At 36.0% G+C, this 19,499-nt stretch overlaps 1 protein-coding gene across 1 annotated transcript in view; it reads right to left on the reverse strand.

Annotated features, from left to right (window-relative positions):
- Window positions 1-19,499, reverse strand: part of CSMD1 (CUB and Sushi multiple domains 1) — a 1,614,989-nt gene that overhangs the window by 37,194 nt on the left and 1,558,296 nt on the right. The window contains exons 54-56 of the mRNA XM_063099815.1: window positions 18,649-18,822; window positions 2,868-3,056; window positions 45-218 (exon numbers count right to left, since the gene is read on the reverse strand). Of these exons, the coding sequence (XP_062955885.1) occupies window positions 45-218; window positions 2,868-3,056; window positions 18,649-18,822 (537 nt within the window). The remainder of the gene's footprint in view (window positions 1-44; window positions 219-2,867; window positions 3,057-18,648; window positions 18,823-19,499) is intronic.

Below are 19,499 nucleotides of genomic sequence, written 5' to 3' on the forward strand. Positions count from 1 at the left end.
ATTTTAGGATATTTCAAAAATAATATTATTGTGTAATCCCTCACCTGTGCAGTGGGGCAGTGTTCCACTCCAGTGACTGTCTTCTTGACAAACTCTAGTGCTGTTTCCTATAAGACTTCGGCCACCTTTGCATGAGTAGTGAACTATGGCCCCATATGTAAACAGTTCTCCAGTTAGGATAGCATTGGCTGGAACTCCTGGGTGCCCACATGATATAGCTTTTTTTTTAAAAAAAATTATAATAAATGAGTAAGTCATTCTAGTCAAACTGCTTTGCATTGATAAGTCTGCCATATACACACCCGTGCAAACATCACCTATTAAAGAAAAGTATCCCTACAGCTCCTTACAGATAAGAAAGACCAGTTTCCAGATAGACACTACTCCTCCAATATTTATTTACTGAGGAAAAGAAAAGGTTATGGCAATAAATATTTTTATATTAATTTGAGGTAGATTTGCTTAAGGAAGAAATTCACACATAGGTTTTCAAGTAGAAAGCCATACTGCCTAAATTTTTCCATCTACCCTTAACTGTATCCCAAATAAGCAGTATTACAGGAAATTTGAGAAAGTAACATGGACATTTCAAAACTATTTCCACTATTTCTTCAGTTAATATGACAATCATATACTTTGCTTCAGGACAAAATTCTGTCAAATCAGCTTAATATTCAAGTTTACATGTCTAGAAAGGCTACTCTAACAATTTTTCTTTGAGTAGGTGGCAGTCTAAAATGTGTAAGTAAATAATAGTAATAATAAATTAATTTCTTTCTCAATTTATTCTATAAAATGATGTCAGTATTTTCATTTATTTCTTTAAAATTATGCCAAATCAGTTCAAATCTATGCATAAATATCACTCAAAAAGGCAAAATCTGGAATTCAGATTAACAAAGGCTAGTGAAAGTTTATCTCTCTTCTTCCCTAAAGTACCAAATTAGGGTTAACAATGGAGACATTTTTATTCTATGTGCAGTCAGCTAACTGAACTGAGCTTACCAAAGAATTCTTTAAAGGCCACAGATTTCATATCCCAAAGTAATCATATCTGGTCATTAGCAACCCAAAAGTGATATCAACCAGAGAGGTAGATCTAAAAGGCTGGAAGACATTACCCATCCCCCTAGTCACATTAGGGGGATGTGTCTAACATTGACATTTATTCACTGGAGAATCAGATTTTTATCTACAGAGTCCTAAAAGAAGCCAAGTAGACCTGAAACAGAGAAATGTTGGGCAAATGACCATTTCCAGGTCATTCCAGAAAAAAGAAAACCATCAGTGGAACAATATAACAGCAAAAATAGAGACGAAGCCCAGCTGCTTCAGAGCATGTAAAAGCAAAATGCTCCTCTGAGATCTTGGGATTCCCACATTCATGACAATTCCAATTGTTAATGACAACAAGTGGTGGAAACTGGCCTCGTAGGAAAACAAGAGTCAGTTAAAGCCTGGTTTCTGGAGATTTGAAGCACATTAGTATCATTACAGAACTAATGGAAGTCTCACACGAGCCCAGAAGACTTAAAAGAAATGTATGCATAAGAAGAGATAAACTAAGTTTTTTGAAAAATCCCCATGGAAAACTAGAACACAGACATAATTTGAAGAAGACTGTAATACATTGATAAGTGTATTTTTTTTTTTTTTTTTGCATAAGGCTGAGCTTCTTTTTTTTTTTTTTTCCAAGTTATCACTCTCTCCATGAAAATTAATTGTATTGTTAAAGTTAGGATTTAAGGAAAGTTTCCATGCAGATTGTAAGGGGTGATGAGGGAAACCTATTTGGAGGGAAAAACATTTCCTGCACTGATCCATTCTCAAACTGTACTTCACAATACAATAATTGAAAGAGGTAATATGGATTATCACTTTTTTTGTGGGTGTGGTAAACTCAATTTATACTGGACTTGTCATTTCCTGCTTTCTTTATGCACACAAAATAAATACTAAAAAGATAAGATTTTTATTTTAAGGATTTCTTTTTTTTTTCCTGTCTGATTTTAAAAGACCAGAGAGTAACAACTTTTTCTAAATATTTGGACTCTTTTAAAAGCTAATTCTCTTTGAGTTAAAGGACAATATAATTTGTCTAGTGAAAGTAAGTAAGACTATAGCTAATTAGGTAAAACAATGTATTCTTGATAATCTATGTTGTCTAAAATATACTGATAATAATGTTTTGAGCGGGGCCATACTGATAATGTATAATTTTGTCTGACTGTAAGAGCATCTGCATTCTTCAGAGCAATATCTTTTCCCCTGATTCAGGGGGAAGTTACTATCAGGATATTGTCTTTTTATTGTAGTCACTATTGACTGCACCAGAAGTGCCTGTGAGACCCAAATTAGGTCCCTCAGAGTATTTCACCCTTCTGGCCATAGATGCTAGGTCAGCAGATGGGAACTCTATATGAGAACCATTGGCCAATATCTCTGAACCTGGAACGAGAGAGTGAAGCTGAGAGATGTGTGGAGAGACGTGAGGCCCCGGCTGCCATGCTCGACCCATGTGGAATAACCCTGTCTGCTAGGTTGGAGCAGGTGGACAAACAGTGATAAAAGACAGAGACATAATTGTTTTAACTGTTGTCCAACAACCCGGGGCCATTTCTCTTTGGGGTTTGGTATGTGAGCATGCCAGTATGCCACTTTTTTGTCCCACTTAAGCTAGTTTCAGCTGTATTTTGTGATTTCTGGCCAATCCACTTAAAGCTGTCATAGGAACTGACACAACTGGTGATGGGAGGGGCAGAGAGAATTAAAATTCAGTATCTTTTTGAACATCTGAAAAAAAAAATTTGATCTGTTGGTGTTCTTATAGGGCTCTCTGTGGCAAAAGAATCCAAAATAACACTCACCCAAACACTTGGGTAAAGATCGATCCCATAAGCCATTTGCCATACAGGTTAAGGCCGAAGATCCCAACAAGTAAAACCCCTTCTTGCAATGGTACATGACACTCATTCCATACTCAAAACTCTCAGGGAAATTCTGTTGCCCGTGACGAATGGCATTTTCCACAAAGCCTGGATCCGAACAGTTCACCACTAGAAAATAAAACATGTCATACATCATTTAGAAACAGCCATAAAGGACAAACAAAAGAGATTGGAAAAGAAGGCAAATTCTTCACCATTTTAGAAAGTTTTATTGCAAAATAAAAACATCATCTCCAAGGCTTATCATGAAATCCTACTCCCTTGATGAATTCTACTTATTGCTTTGGGCCATTATACTTCAAAATATGACAAGCAATAGATGGGCTACTAAAGCAATTTTAATGACATGAGGCTAATTTCCTTTAACCGTTCCCTAGTAACAAGTTTCCTGAACATAACTTCTAAAATTAGTTTGCTTGGTTACATGTTTATGTTCTGAGAATGGTAAAATAGAACTGGCTGGCCTTGGTTTAGCTCAAGTATTTTTACTCAAGTGCAATGTTTTAGGACAGCGTGTGACACTAATTAATTGCTCCCCTCACCTACACACATTCATGTTTCAATATGAACGCTTAAAATAATTTCTGTTATATGTCGAATGCAACTAAAAATGACAATTCTTCCATCAACACTTAATAGAAACGCAAATGCAGCCAGACACTGATTTCAGCCTCTTCTCCCTTTAGGAACAGCCCCACAGTGAGACGCTGTGGCAAGCAGACACGCTCTGGTTAATCTGAATGGTGCTCTATTAGCCTGAATGCCTGCTGGCATCTGTGAGGGAATTAGCAACGTGCTTTTGCAGGTGCAGAGGGAAAGAAAGAGACCCTGATTGCCTCCTGCTTTGACCCACCACACTAGTGAATGAGACAGCTGCGAGGGAGGCCGTGCTCTCTGCAGATATTTCAGGCTCAGAAAAGCATTGTGCAAATAATTCTCAGGTGGCCCCTGCACGTCCACGGGTCCCAGAAGCTGAGGGCAAATGGCTCACCAAGAGTGCACATTTGATTTCCTCTCTGTAATAGCCTGGAGGGAGGGTGGCACAATCGAGGCTTACAAAGTTCCCTTTTAGTGCTATAGAATAATGTTCCATGCTTTTTAAAACAACCTGAGTTTACAGAAGAAAGTCTAGAGATCACTTGGGTCAAAAAAATAACAATAAAACATATTTATGGAGTACAGGCTCTTATTTTAAGACTTCATAGTTTACTGCATGTACAATAACATTGTAACGCAAACCTCTGAAACAGCAGGAATTACCTACTTGGGGAAAATCTAATAAAGTTCAATGAATGATTATTTGTATAACCTGGAAAACAACTTCAGAGGCCCTTTCTGGCTCTTGGAGTTGCATGTCAAACTCAGGAGACAGAAGCAGTTCCCCCGTACTTCACCTTCAGAAGGAGTGAGGTGCTTACTGGGCCTGGGAGCTAAACACACTTTTGTGTTCATTTGGTGCTTATGCTGCTCTTAGGAGACAATCTAAAAAACAACATCCAACTGTTTTTGTTATGAGAGTAGAGAAAACCACTTAGGCAATATGACTGGAAGGCTTAGAACCACTTAGGGACACCTGTGCTAGGACACCCAACAGAACCAAATGGCCCACAGGACTCTGCCTGCTTTCTTTTTTATTTTTTTGCCCAGCTTTCCTTAATATGGCCTAATTTTGTGGTGATGAATGGGAAATGTACAAAGTTACTGCCATTATGGGTTTGGAGCTCGAGAGAAAGATCGGGCTGGAGATGAAAAGGGGTCACTGGAAGAGAAGCAGTTTTGGGTGCGGTAACAATGACATCCAACTGTATCCTTCTTGCAGGTTGAGAAATGGAATGTTCTCCGAGTTCCACAATGGCTGGAGGAAGGGGATTGGGAATACATGACTTCCGTACCCTTGCTCTGAAACTATGGACTCAAGTTCTCTTTGAGATCCCCTCTTGACACGGGGAGAAGAGCATAGGAGACAATAATGTTCACTTTGTAGAAATCACCAGATTGTCCTGAAATTACCTGGGCGGTGTGTTAAAATGCTCAGCCCCAGGTCTCCTCATTCTTTCAGCTACTTCTGTATTCTTCGAATATTAGGCAGTAAAAAATGCTTAACAGCAATGAAGATTCCATGAGCTCCAAGTGAGAAACTAAATGCATCCATAAGATGGAAGAGGCATCTATACAGAAATGCAGTCAGAAACATCTATTTATATTTCTTCCTATTTATTTCTGAGGCTTCACTGGGAGATTCAGTTCTGTCTATCTGCTATGGGGAAAAATAGGTTGGGGATAATTTGATTTATTTGTCCATGACAGAAAGATCTTTGAAAGGTGCTATGTCCTGTTGTAAATGGGTGTGTTTTACCATATGGAGAACAGGCTACCCGCCAGAATATTTCATTAGTGCCCAATCAATCCACATGAGCAGTTTTTCCACCTGTTTTCTTTCTATTTTGTGTGTAAGCGATGCTTATCGAGGAATCTGGTGGGAAGAGGCTTGCATGACTGACAGGTGAGCAAAGTGTAATGAATAGTCAAATTACTTAAACTGTCATGTAGCATATGAAATGGCCAATAAACTTAATGGTGTGGAGATGTGTCTGACCAAGGCAGGTCCTGCTGAAACTATTCTACAAATTTGCTTTTGTGACACGATGTTAAGTATAGGGTAATGCATCAGAAAGAAACTGAGAGGCTCACTGAGGAGGCCCACACCTTATCTTAACATCTTACCCCTCAGTACATTAAATCTGATTTGACTTCCAGACAGAACTTGACATAGAACTGAATTTTATCAGCTGCAAGGAATGAGAAATGTCTTATATACTTATACACTTAGCCCAGTGTGAAGAAATTCAAGTGGACATACAAAATGTATTTCATTGGGACATATATGTATGTTGGAGTGTAAAGAAAGATATTAATATAATGATCAGTAATATGACCGAGGTCACAAAGATCGTACACTAGAAACAGATGGGGATTAGGCCACCTGAACACCTGTCTGATATAGGGCACTTATGAAAACACATCAGTATTTCTTGGTGACATGCATCCCAAATGGATCCCCTCTTTTCTTTTTTTTTTTTGTTGGAGAGTACTTGCTAGAAATTTTGCCCTCAGTAATATTTTACAGGTTATGCATTAAGCCTTTTTCTCTACATACAATGCTTACTCTCAGAGATGTCTCCTTAAAAAATTCAAGTTGATATGTAGATGTAAATAAGAACATAAACTCCTATAATTTACTCTTCAAGTGTTCTCTTTTGTACTTTTTTGAGGACCAACAGAGTCCTTCTTATCCAATTACTGTCATATTCTCCTTAAATGAATGTGTAGATAGCTAGATGAATGAAACTTAAAATACTGTACCATATATTGAAATTGTATTTGAGCTGTTTTGTCAGTCTCTCTGACTGATCTCTTCTCCCTCGGTATGCCTCAAACTGTATGACTTAGATGAACACCGAAACTCTAATTGCTGCTCCACCGAGACGAGCTATACAGTCCTGCCGTACACACATTTTCAATAACCAGCCCCCATCTCTCCACTCTCTCTATCTCCTTCTCAGGTACTGGAAGCAACATCTGCTCCACATCCTTGTGTCTCTTCAGAACCCAAAGTGATGGCCATGTTTTCAGGAAAACTTTCCTGATGACAGGGAACTATGATAATTTCAATCCCAGGTTCCTTCTTCAGCTGTTCAAAAACAGAATTTAAACCATCTCTCAATCATATCGTCTAGGTGTTTGGCTGTACGGGAAAGGGCAGTCACAGTACATAGCATGGGAGTCATGATAGCATGGACTCCAGGTTCTTTGGACAGTGCAGCTCCTAAAATCACTTTGTAGATTTCTCATCTATTGGATTCCAGCCTGTTATTTGACTGTAAAAAGCTATGAAGACTTCAATTGTTTCTTAATTGATTAATGTAATTCTGAGTTCCATCTGTAGTTCTCAAAAATTTTTTTCATAATAAATCCTTACATTAAATATATTTTTTACTTCATTAAAATTAATTAAAATTTATTAATTAGTAATAAATTTTAAAAGTTGATAAGGTTTTACTTTAAAGGCCTTTGAGATGATTATAGAACCATGAAATTTAACATATATATATCTGAAATTTGGTTAAAAATTAAAATCCAAAATGGAATCCAAAGCACCTACAAATCTTTGGCATCAACACTATTTCCTACAAGTATAATGGTTTTTGAAGAAAATATAAATAATTAGTCCCAGCCGCTGATCTTACAGATTACTTTTTTGGAAGATATGCCTTGGGCCAAATTTGTTGTTATCTGTGTTTGTTTTGAAACGCAAACCATGGAGATGACTCTTTTTTTTTTTAAGCCTCAGTATAATTCTTACAAACAAAAAAAGTAAATAAAACTATCAAATTAAACTTTAAAAACTGACTGATGTGGGCTACGCTTTTACATAGAATTAAAAAAGAAAAAAACAACAACTAGTATTCAGCAAAACTGGCAGAAATACACTGAGTTAATATGAACTGGTAACTCCTGTTTCCTGAACAAATACGATACAAGTAATTACAACAGAAAACATACTGAATATTATACAGATCTACTTTTCAATAGTTGTGAGTGACATTCTGAGAATTAAAGGTAACTAATTTTTCATATATTATATGTATGCTGAGATCAACTTTTTCTATTCCCAGCTGTGTCTCAAATCAAATTCACCTGAAAGTTCTGACACCTTCCATCAGCCTCTGCTTCTCACTAGGACAGACCTTTAAAGACTTGTGATGAGGAGAAGGAGGAAACCACATGGGAAAGAAGGAGACAGGGTCTGGAAGGGACATTTAACTTGAAGAGATGTTTACAGTTCAGATTAATAATTTAATATTTTTACTTTATTAGTGCTGGAGGAAAAACCAGCAAGTCTCAGAGACGTCTAGCGTTAACATTGGGACCAGGTAGTTGGGAATCTCGACAGGTCCAGTATTCAGTGTAAAACACATGAGTTCAACGATAATAAACAATTCAATCAGTTACACTGCAACTGGTTTTGGATTTCATTTATGCTTTTTATGCATGCACATCTATTCATATATTGACTCAACACTTTTGACTACACTTCACTCTCACAAGAGGTTTTCATATGCAATTTTAAAAATAGGGAGTTTCTTAAAGTCTAGTTCCCTTAAATTTGAATTTCAAGTTAACAGTTAACTCTGTGAACATTGACTCTGACAAATCAGATTTTTGCTTAAAACTTTGGCAGAGAAACCATTGCTTTAAGATCTTTGTCCTTAATGCCACACAAAAACAATTATGTCTAAATTACACAAAAAAGTCATGTAGAGGAAATAGCAACCCTAATTCTATTGTTAGACTGGAAATATAACATGTTAAAAGCTTTATCCAGTTTTCAAAAAGGGTGGTGATGACCGTTCGTTCTACTTATATCACTAGCTTCTGCCTAGTTCTGGAACATGCAAAATATATAATGCATTCCACATATAACTGATACATAAGGCGGAGATGTGATGTTGCTACATTGTTTCTCTTCTTTCATTACAAATGTCATATTTAAAGGCACTAAATTGGCAAGTACCCATATATGTGGTTTTTGTTTGTTTGTTTTTTATCTCTTTCTGTTTTCTCCTGACATTTTAATTTTTAAAAAAATCTTTAATGCAGTTTAACTGGTAAGGTTTAAAGGGAATTGTTCCGACCAAAGTTCTAAATTGATTGACGTGGATGGAGGTTACGGGAGAGTCCCTATGGAGCTCCACCTGCAGAGGAGTTTGGTCGGAAATGAGGTGGGGCAGAGAGACTGCTCCTCTCAACAGCAGCCACCCTGGCCACACAGGAAGGGAGCCTGGCACTCCTGATTTAGTCTATTGAGGAAAGCAGAGAGAGATGCTCAAGGGGCACCAATGACTTCTGAACCTCACTTTCACTTTCTGTAGCCTCAGCAGAAAGAAGGAAGAGAGGGAGGGAGAAGGGAAGAAAAGAAGGAAACTGTCTCCATATTTTCCTGATTTTTTTTTTTTTTTACTTAAAATCTATGTTGAAGTTTCTTTTTTTGTGGTTCACTCCTGTTTCTTTCTTCTTTTCAGATTTCTTTTAAACCCATCAAAAACCTGATCCTGAATAGGAACATTTTCTTTAAAAAAACTATGCTCTGTAATGTAAAAATAGCCAATTTAAATTCTTTGGTGGTTGATAAAAGAGGTAAAAATTTTTCACTACATGTTTAAAAAGCACTCAGAACTGATTAAAGTTCTGCTAATATGTGATTTTTTTTCAACTTTTCAGTAGAAGAAATTACAGAAAGTTTAGAGGACAAAGATGATAACTACACAATATTCAGTGTGTTGCATACAATAAACATTTTTGGATTTATTTACTGACTGGATGAACCAAAGTAAAAGAAAACAGACCTCATTTTCCCTTAACTGATTTTAACTGAGCTATAAGACAAAGTTAGAAAGAGGTAATTCTTAATTATCTCTTCACTCTACTATTTCCAAGCTTTGGATGTTTTTTTTCTATCACATTTCACTGACAAAACAATAAACAGATTATATCAAGGGCCTAGCTGAGCAATTACAGTTCAGGCTTAAAGGCATTTATTTAAGTTAACTCTATCAGGTATCGGAATTTAATTAAAGAGGTATCAATTTTATATAAGGATAATTCTCAATGTGGAAAATTCTTCACAATATATGATTACATGAAAATGCAGGTTATAAAAGATTATATATAGATCATATACATTTATGTATATATGAGATTATAAATAAAAATATATAAAATAGAAAAAAATATTCTGTGCTACCCTTTTCTTAAAAAAAATGCTACAATCACTACTATTTTGGAAGGAGAATTATAAATCATTTCTTTTTTGGAATATCATTTGCTAGTTTTGCTACAATGAATATACAATGCATCATGATAAATAAAAGCGTGACTTTTCAACTAAAAGAAAATCAGAGGATAAATTCTACCCTCAGAAGGGCTTTCTCTAAGAACCACCATGACAGAGGTTTGGCATTATTTTCCATCTGCACCATGGGACACACCCTTCTAGTAGGGTCTATAAGAGCAACTTTGGGGGACAGCCAGCCTCAGCACCCCTCCAGTCACACCAGCTTCTTGCTCTCGGCAAGGCCCTGCCCATTCACTTCCTCATCCCAAACAAGAGTCACATAAAGTACATTAAATAAAACCACAAAACTGTAAGTGGTTCTTACATTAGCTTACATTTCCTCCAAACTTAAAATTTTGCTATTGTAACATTTTGATGATACATGATTATATTTAACTTTTCATAAACACATTGATGTAATCATATGCACAGTGGTTCTTTAGTAAAGTTTATTTTTTTGTTGTTTCCTTTTGATTCCTCTCCACCCATAACAGAACCTTCACTAACTCCGTATTTTCTTAATTTTCCTCATGCTTATATATATAACTCATAGGAACATATGTTTTATATCTCTGAGTTTAAATATCTAATCCTACAAAAACATAAATTAGGAAAAAAAAATCTAATGTTTGCATGCAATACAAAAATAGATGAGAAAGGAAATATTACTTGAATCATCCTAAAACACTGTAGGAATTTGATACACCTCATTTGTTTCTCATTGAATTGGCTGAACTCTCAAGTATACTGACACACACTTTGAAATTTAGAAGACAAAGACTTGGAGAAAGCTCCTGTACAGAAACATGTGCTTCCAGGAGAGTATGGCATAATCTTAATTCTTAAAATAAATGTGGGGATGTTTGTTTCCATTCCTTCTTATGAAATTTTCAACTATATGATTTATTTCTTCCAAAAAGATATTACTACTAATAGAAAATATATCTTATTTTCCTAATCTGGTTTGCAGAGATTGCATTACTAGGTTGAATAAAAGGAGTTTTAGCTAGTCTCCTGAAACTAAGCTTTCTGATTTATCACAAACACTGCAGGGTAGGGTAGAGCTTTTTCCTGCTACAGGTTGAATCTGAGAATCAAGATGCTACCCAGGGTACAGACAGACTTCATAGAAATCTTTAGCTATTTAATTCAACCTCGTTTAAGTGCAGATTCACATGGGGTTGTGTTTCAAAATTCTGGGTGGAGTTTCTTTTTCACACCATTAACTATCTGAAAGCTGTAGGACTACCCAGGACCCTACACTCAAAGACTTCCCCAGATTACAAGTCAGAGAATTGCATCAGGAATTTAGGGAAAGTATGTGTGCATGACAGCACACTTATATGTCATCCTGAAACTTCTGTGAAATTATTTAAAGAACCATATTCAATAAGAATCAGGCCATATTGCCAAATACACCAAGAATCTCTGGCAAATTTTGCTCAAAAAAGCAGTTATTTTTGTTAACTTTGCATTTTTGAGTTTTATGCCATTTTTTTTCTCTAAAGCTTCACTATTTCTATGAGTCTGCCTCTTTGAAATCATGCTTTTCCTGTTTTAATAATATCCATGTAAATTCTGTGCACTAGAGTGTATCTCTTTGCTCAGAAATGAAGCAAAACAAAGCTATATAGAATAATAAAACTTGAGTAGACAAGCAACTAAGAGATGATCCAGTGATTTCTAATCAACCCGACACCCTAATGACTGTTAGTCAAGCATCTCTCTCCTCATCCCCCACTTCACCAGATATATTTGAAATAATGGCTTTTAACATTAAGTTTGTTTCTACTTTTCTAGAAAATGGGAGAAAGGTAAGAGAAGGCTAAATTAATACTGAAGAATTTAAATTACACCATAGTATTATTTTTATGTTGTGCAAAGTGTATTTAAAGGAGAAAGCACAGTATCTAAAACACTAAAAATGATCAATAAATTTTTTAATTTCTTCTCTTCCATTTTGGGATAAGTTAGAGAAAAATGAGATATAGATATACAAAAAGTTTTGTTAAAAGCTCACTATTTCTGGTTCATTCAATCTTTTGTTCAGCAAGAATGTATCATTTATCAAATGGACAAATGTCTCAGTAGCTTGGGGGACATTCTCCCTGCCTAACTAGTTAACTCCCCTGAACTCCTAGATTATCATCTACTTAAAGATATAATTATTGTATCCATCTCTGTACTGAAAGTGTTTAGTACAGAATTTAGAAGATAGTAGGTGCTTATTAAATGTTCAATCGCTTTGACTAGATGGTTTTGGAGGGATGGGTGTAGATCATACTGATAAACCTAAGACATGAGGGCGGAATTGTGCTGTTCCACTGTGTGAAGATACAAGAGACAAAACTTATGGACATTTATTCCTAATCATTCCTTCAGCTGTGCTACTTTCTCTGTCATACAAGGTGTAGGAAACAGTGTGACTAAACTGTTTAATCTTGTCCTAAATTCTTGCAGCTGCATAAGCAAGATGCCGACACGAATAGCTCTTTCCATTGCTGTTCCAGTTTTCACCGTTTCTTCTGGATTTCTCATGTTTTCCTCTGAGAGATGAATGTAGAGCTGAGTAACACTGATCATTTCAGCAACGTTTGGCTCAGTATTTAATAAATACTAGGGGTATATCAAAGTGTCCTGGTCATTTAGAAATGCCAGCTCTCTGTACTGGTACACACATTCCAGGATATCCCCTAAATCCGGTCATGATTTTTCACAGCCCCTGGCTTTACAAGTCAGACTCTCTTTTAACCCATTATTATATAGTAATAATGTATGAGCTATAAGATCAACTTTTTAAGATGACTACACCACCGACACTGGAGATCAGCAGGAGCCTTTGAACTAGAAATTATTGACATCTCCATGAGACATTCCATTCCCTGCCTCTCCCAGATAAGACCCATTGGAAGCTGCTGTCTGGGGAAAGTGAGGACAAAGAAGCTTAGGGATCTTTGTTTTGAATGTCAAGATTTTCTATACACTAGAAAGGGTGCACAAATAGTTATAATTCCCATCTACTTGTTCAGTAAGTATTCACCTGTACCATATGGGCGCAGTGTTATGCAGGATGTTGAACACATGAGACGGTTTCAAAGAACTTTGTATTTACTAAGCAAACCCATCAGTTGGAGGCATCATCTTGGGCAGACGTAGAAGTACTTTGATTTTTCCTCGTTTACTTTCTCTCTTTTCCATATTTTAGTGTGATCTTTTCTCTGCAGTTGTAGATTGTTTTCCATATGGTTTATTAGGAACAGCAATTGGACCACTGCACTAGATATACTAATTCAGATAAACTTGGCTTAATCTCTTTTGGTAGCAAAACCTCAACCCATCTAAAAGTTGATTTTAGTAATATCTTGTTCTTCAGTGGGCCACTTATTTCTAACATCTGGTATTAGGGATACTTGCTCACCTTATCTACAAACTACATAAAAGCACTCAGTGTTTTTCTACTTAAAACTATAACACTGAATTAATTCCTAAGACACAGGATACCCTAATAAAATTAGAGGTGTTAGGCTATATAAATTATTTAAAATTTCCCTAACAAAATGAGAACTACATACTAAATGTACATCTATGAATAAAACTGCATCTGCTGGAGATTATCTTTTTTGGAAATAAAATCAGTTAGTTAATTGGAAATAATAAAAAGTACAAAAGTTTATAGCAAACAAAAATGAAAATGAAATGGGTCCCTAAACATAGATAAGACCTTACCCCAAAACTTGTGCACAGTCTCATAGAATATGAAATATTTATTTAAAAACCAACATAGAATTTAAATATTTTTACAACAGACATAGTTCAAATTGCCTTCCTTATGCCCATCATTTTTTAAAGATATAAATTGTTATTTAATTGATTTTTAAAAGCACACAATTTTTAAAAAAGCAAAGACGTGAACCAACACAAGCCATTAAAGTATTAAAGTACTGTGAAAATAGAGGGTATTGAAGAAAAGAGTACTCATTTGTTTGTACAAATAATCAGCTTTTGATCTATGCTTTATTTCCCATCTGAGAATTTCAGTAGTCATGGAAATTCACACGGGAAAATGGCACTTAGTCCTCTTAATGAGTTGCATCTATTACAAAGAGGCAGTGAATATGAACGCCATGGGAAATTTCATTAAGTAGAATGCTACAAACATTAAAAACTGAAGTGATTTTCTTCTCTATTGTTAAGTATAGAAGCAGAAAAAATATGTTTTTACACTTCATTGCTAACTGAGCTTGAAAAGCATACGTCAGAGCAATGACAGCTCTGTTTATTTTACACTTAAACACCAAACACTTACTCAAACAGATGTATGAGTAAGCTCACACACCTCAAAATGAATATAATTTTGGTATTCCATAGAAGAAACCACCAGGTTGTTGAAATTTTAGTGTGTGTGTGAGTGTGTGTGTAGGCATTCTCTCAGTATTTATCTTACCGTCAGCCCTCTGTATATACACAGTGGATTGGTTCCAGGACCCCAGTGGATACCAAAATCCCGGATACTCGAGCTCCTCGGTGGGCCCCGTGGAACCCACGCACTGGGGCAGAGACAGTAACAGACCCAACTCTCGGGGACTCACAAATGCCTAGTGGACATATTTTTTTAGAAAGTCTGCTTTCAATTATTTTAAAAGAAGGATATATCTTTTATTACTAAAAACAAGTGAAAGCTGAATTTTCATTAAATTGAATGGAACACTTTTGAAGGTCTCTGTATTGTATAGATCTAATCCTCTGTTTTAAAATACAAAGGTAAGTTTTCGTTTTTAATGTTTTAAAAGATCAATGTGGTTGGAATTTTAGGATGTGGATTGAGTGTAGCTATGAAAAATTCAGCTGTCTTTGTTTTTACAAACAAATGCTGGTCTAAAGTTATTTCATTGCAGTGAAGAAGGCAGACAAAACATTAAGATGTTGTCAACTGTGGTTTTAAAAGCAAGAAAGCAGTATCTGTACAACAAGGGAAATGGCATAATGCATACAGTGATTTTCCATAAGTAGTCATTTTGGATCATTCAGTAGAATAAAATCAATGCCAAGTCTAATGTAGCATCTCACCGTCTTTCTGAATGAATACTAAGGTTTACTAAAGAAAATCGATGGATGAGAATTATTTTCAGAGCAAGATTTTCTTGCAATGGTTCAATTCTTTTCCCACAAGCAGAAGTTCACTCTTGCAACTGCCGCTTTTGTGAGGAGGCCACAGGCACTTGTCTCACACTGGAAACTGAGCTGGGGGTGTAGTGGGAAGTCCCCAAATGAGCAATGAGTAGTCCTTGTGTTCCATTATAACCCACTCATGTTACACTACTGACATGTTTTACAGTGGAAAACAAAAGCTTTTACTAAAATTTTTAAGTAAAATAATTCACATGTGGAAAAGGTAGAAATTATACACCAACCAATAGTACATTTTTATATGGAAGTGAATACATTCTCATAGAACCACACAGCAAGTTTTTCATAGGGCCAATTGATTAAAAAAAATTCAATTTAGAAAATTAGTTACAGTCTTTCTTAAAATTCAGTTTTTAATTTTGCCTTCTTTTATCAGGTTAGAAATGCAGAAGCAATTCCTGGCAATATTTATTTTTAATTATTTAAAACCAATATCCCTTGCACATTGATAGGCAAAAGAAAAAAAAACAAATTAAAAAAGAACCTTTACTTAAATCTCACTCCTTAGATAAAAATTAACACAGATTTCTAAATGTATAAAATGCAAAAGTTTTAGGAAAAAAACATAGGAACACATCTTCAAGATCTAGGCATAGGCAGAGTTCTTAGAATTGACATCGAAACTATGATCCATAAAAGGAAAAATTGATAAATTTAAAACTGCTGCTACCGAAAGGATCTTGTTAAGAGGATGAAAAAACAAGCTACAGACTGGTAGAAAATTTTGCCAGTCACGAACCTGACAAATGACCAGTGGAGTGAATATACAAAAACTCTTAAAACTTAACCTGTAAAAACAGACAAAAAATCCAAAATCTAAAACCTGGGCAAAAGACATGAGCAGACATTTCCCCAAAGATGATTTTGAGATGGCAAAGAAGCACATGAAAAGGTGCTTGATATCATTAACCATCAAGAAATTGCAAATAAATAGCACAAAGAGATACCACTATGCATCTATGAGAATGGCTAAAATAAAACAGAGTGACAACACCAAGTGCTGGAGAAGATGAGGAGAAAGCGGATCATCCACGCATCGGGAGTGAGGATATCAAATAGTACAGCAACTCTGGAAAACAGTTTAGCAATTTCTTATAAAAGTAAATGTGCAAATGCCATAGGACTCAGCAATTATACTTGGGCATTTTTCACAGAGAAATGAAACATTATCACATAAAAACCTGTCCATGATGATTCATAACAGCCTTATCTGCAATAGCAAAAAACTGGAAAAAACCCAGACGTCCTTCAGTGGGTAAACCGTTAAATTGGCACATGCATACCTTGGAATACTATTAAGCAGGGGGGTAAAAAAAGAACTCAATTACCAACACATGCAACAACTTAGATGAATTATGCTGAGTGAAAAAAAGCTGATCCCAAAAGGCTACATACAGTATAATTCCATTTACTTATATAACATTCTTGGAGTGAGAATATCACAGAAATGGAGACCAGGTAGTGGCTGCCAGGAATGAAGTATAGGTGAGGGGATGTTGGTGTGGTTACAAAGGGCACCAGATGGGATGTTCCATATCTTGACCATATCGATGTCAATATCCTGGTTGTTACAGTATACTCTAGTTTTTCAAGATGTTACCATTGGATGAAAGTGGGTAAGGGATACAAAGTATCTCCCAGTATTATTTCTAACTGCATGGGAATCTGCAAAGATCTCAAAATAAAAAGTTTTATTACAAAATTATTTACTCATTTAGCAGAGGAAAATGCACCTTAATGGGGGGAAAAAAAGAGAATTGATAGCATTTTATCCTGACAAAAATAATATGCAGAATATATCATACATTATAAATACTCCATATTAACATAGAATTTAACTATTTATCATTTTAAAATGTAATTATAACATGTTTGAGCTTAACCACAAAAAAGTGAGAAATTACAAATTAAATCAAGATCTATGATGTTTCCAATAATGAATTCTTACAGAGAAAATGCTGTTAAATCTAAAAATTGAGCACATTGTTATGCTTATGATTGTCCAGACATAACAGGGTTAGTGAATTTGAAAGACTTTGAGTAACTGAAAGTTGTCCCACACGTATTATTTCGAGCAGCCTAGGGGATGGGGAGTGTTTGGCTGAAAATACCAAACCTGGGTAGGCAGCCAGCTCTGCTGCCTCTGGAGCTGCGTGGTCTTTAAGGTGGAGTGAAAGCCAGGTCCAGTGAGTTGCACAGCCTGTTTTACTAGTCACTGATCTACACTTACTAAAACCTTACTGTATATAGATATCTCCTGTAAAATCGCAACTGCCAAAGAGGTTGAATTACGCTATATTGAGACCATAGTTGAGTGTTTGGTATTTCTTTTTATTTTTTGCTGTGATTGTAAAACCTAAGTGGAAGAGATCATTTCAACCCTAACTGCACAGAAGATATTCTTCTTTGTAATTTTATTGTAAATAAAAAACAAAACAAAATAAAAAAAATGTAATGGAAGAAGAAGAAAGGTGTAGTTCAGGTGAAAAAAAAATCATTTTCCTGTTTTGTTTTGTTTTTTCGAGGGGGACCTTGTTGGATAAAATGTAAGTTGTTGTTCAGAACAGGCTCACCCATGTGCCTGGGGCTACCGCTGCCACCAGGCTCCTGAGGGAGAGAACTCATCCCTCTGCACACTGAGCAGGTCTAGGCTATGTCCCCCTCACAACCTCTGAGGCAGGATCCATCTCCTCACCCTGGGTTTCCCTCATGTTCTGAGCTATGGTGGGCTGAGAAAACTGGCTTTTATTAGTATCTTGGCCAAATTCATGAACATTCTGATTCTAACATTAGTATTTTAGAGGGAAGTAGAATTAGGAGGCTTTACTTAGTCTGAGCGTCGGCCAAGCACTCCAGTTTAGACTTGTGCCAGAAGTCTGCAGTAGGGTAGCCAATTTTTACACAGCTACTGCTGGCTTGGATTCCCTTTATGCTATTGTCTCTTTGAACAGAGCTCCCTTGTGAGCCCTGTAGTAAGTGAGTGATTCTCAGAGCGAGAGAAACTTATAAGCATCTGACTTTAATATCATATTACTGCCATAAAAAAAGACCTCACCTTCACACTAAAATATGACACAACATCAATAATGGAGATGTTTCAATGCAAAGTAATTGAAGTAAAATCTTAAATATTATAAGTTCAAAGACCTAGAAGTACAAAAATTACAGAACAAAATATTCTTGGAAACTCAGATTATAGTCCAGGTCCATGTGACAGCATTTAAAGAAATAAACCAAAAATAAATAATTGAGATTTAAAACCAATAAGAACTTCATAAATACATTCATAAGACTAGAAGCTTAAGGGCTAAAGAATGCTGAATGTATGTGGTGGGAGTGAATGAATGAATAAAAAGAGAGATGGAAGATGTGTTATCTTTAAAGGAAAGAATCCTAGATTTTTGTATTGAATATCTGACCATGAGAGAGGACAAAGGCCACAGAGAGATTTGTGTATTTTGCTCAGAAACATTTTTACACCCCAATGAAGAGTTTGCAGAACCCTCTACCACTGAGGTGAAGCTTCAAACCTTATTCATGGAGACAGGCTCTCTGATGTATGAAGCAGCCTAGTACACTCTCAGAGCAAAGGGCTCATTTCCTGGAGGTTTTCCTTACCTCGACACGTGGGCAAAGAGCCACTCCACTGGCCATTGCTTCGACACTGGGCTCGAGATGCACCCTGCAGCAAGTAGCCCGTGTGGCAGGTGAAATTCACAACGTCATTCAGGTTGAACTCACTACCATTCGTAAATCCATGGGCAGGGTTTCCAGGATGACCACAGGTGATGGCTGTAGAGAGGGACAGATGAGTGTCATTGTCAAAGATTAAATACTTTGTCACTTTCACTCAGGATTATTTAGTAATAAATACACAGAGATGTTAAATGCATGGATTAAAGGGTTTTTGACTACTCAGACATTTTACAGATGGCATTGATATCTAGAAGGGAATATTGGGAACCACGGGCTGAACCTACAGGCTTTTATTATAATTGTGGATAATAATCAATACCTGCGAAACGTACCTTTTTCATCATCAAAATTTTTATTTCTTACTCAAATCATGACAGGATACCAAGTGATTTAAATGTGAAGCAGTGAAAAACAAGAGATGCTAGAAATTCTTTTACACATTAATCAGGAGTTTTGAGTATTTTCCTCCTAGTACACACCAGCTGATTTTGTGAAACTCTTGTTTTGAAACAATATGGGGATTTGTTTGTTTTGTCTATGTATAAATTATTCCAGTATCTATTGAAACATCATGAAATTAGCAAAATAACTGTGCACTCAAATAGTATTTCCTTTGACAATCCCTTCTCTATGATCCTGTGATATGTGGTGAACTGTCATTATGTCATGCCCCAAATAATACCCACACAGAGCAGGGAGACAGCCATCATTGGCCCTTTCAAAAGAAACACATTACAGTCATAAAACTGGTGTTTTCCTCCTCATTTATCTTG

This window comes from Cynocephalus volans, chromosome 1 (assembly GCF_027409185.1).
Source record: "Cynocephalus volans isolate mCynVol1 chromosome 1, mCynVol1.pri, whole genome shotgun sequence".
NCBI classification, from domain to species: domain Eukaryota; kingdom Metazoa; phylum Chordata; class Mammalia; order Dermoptera; family Cynocephalidae; genus Cynocephalus; species Cynocephalus volans.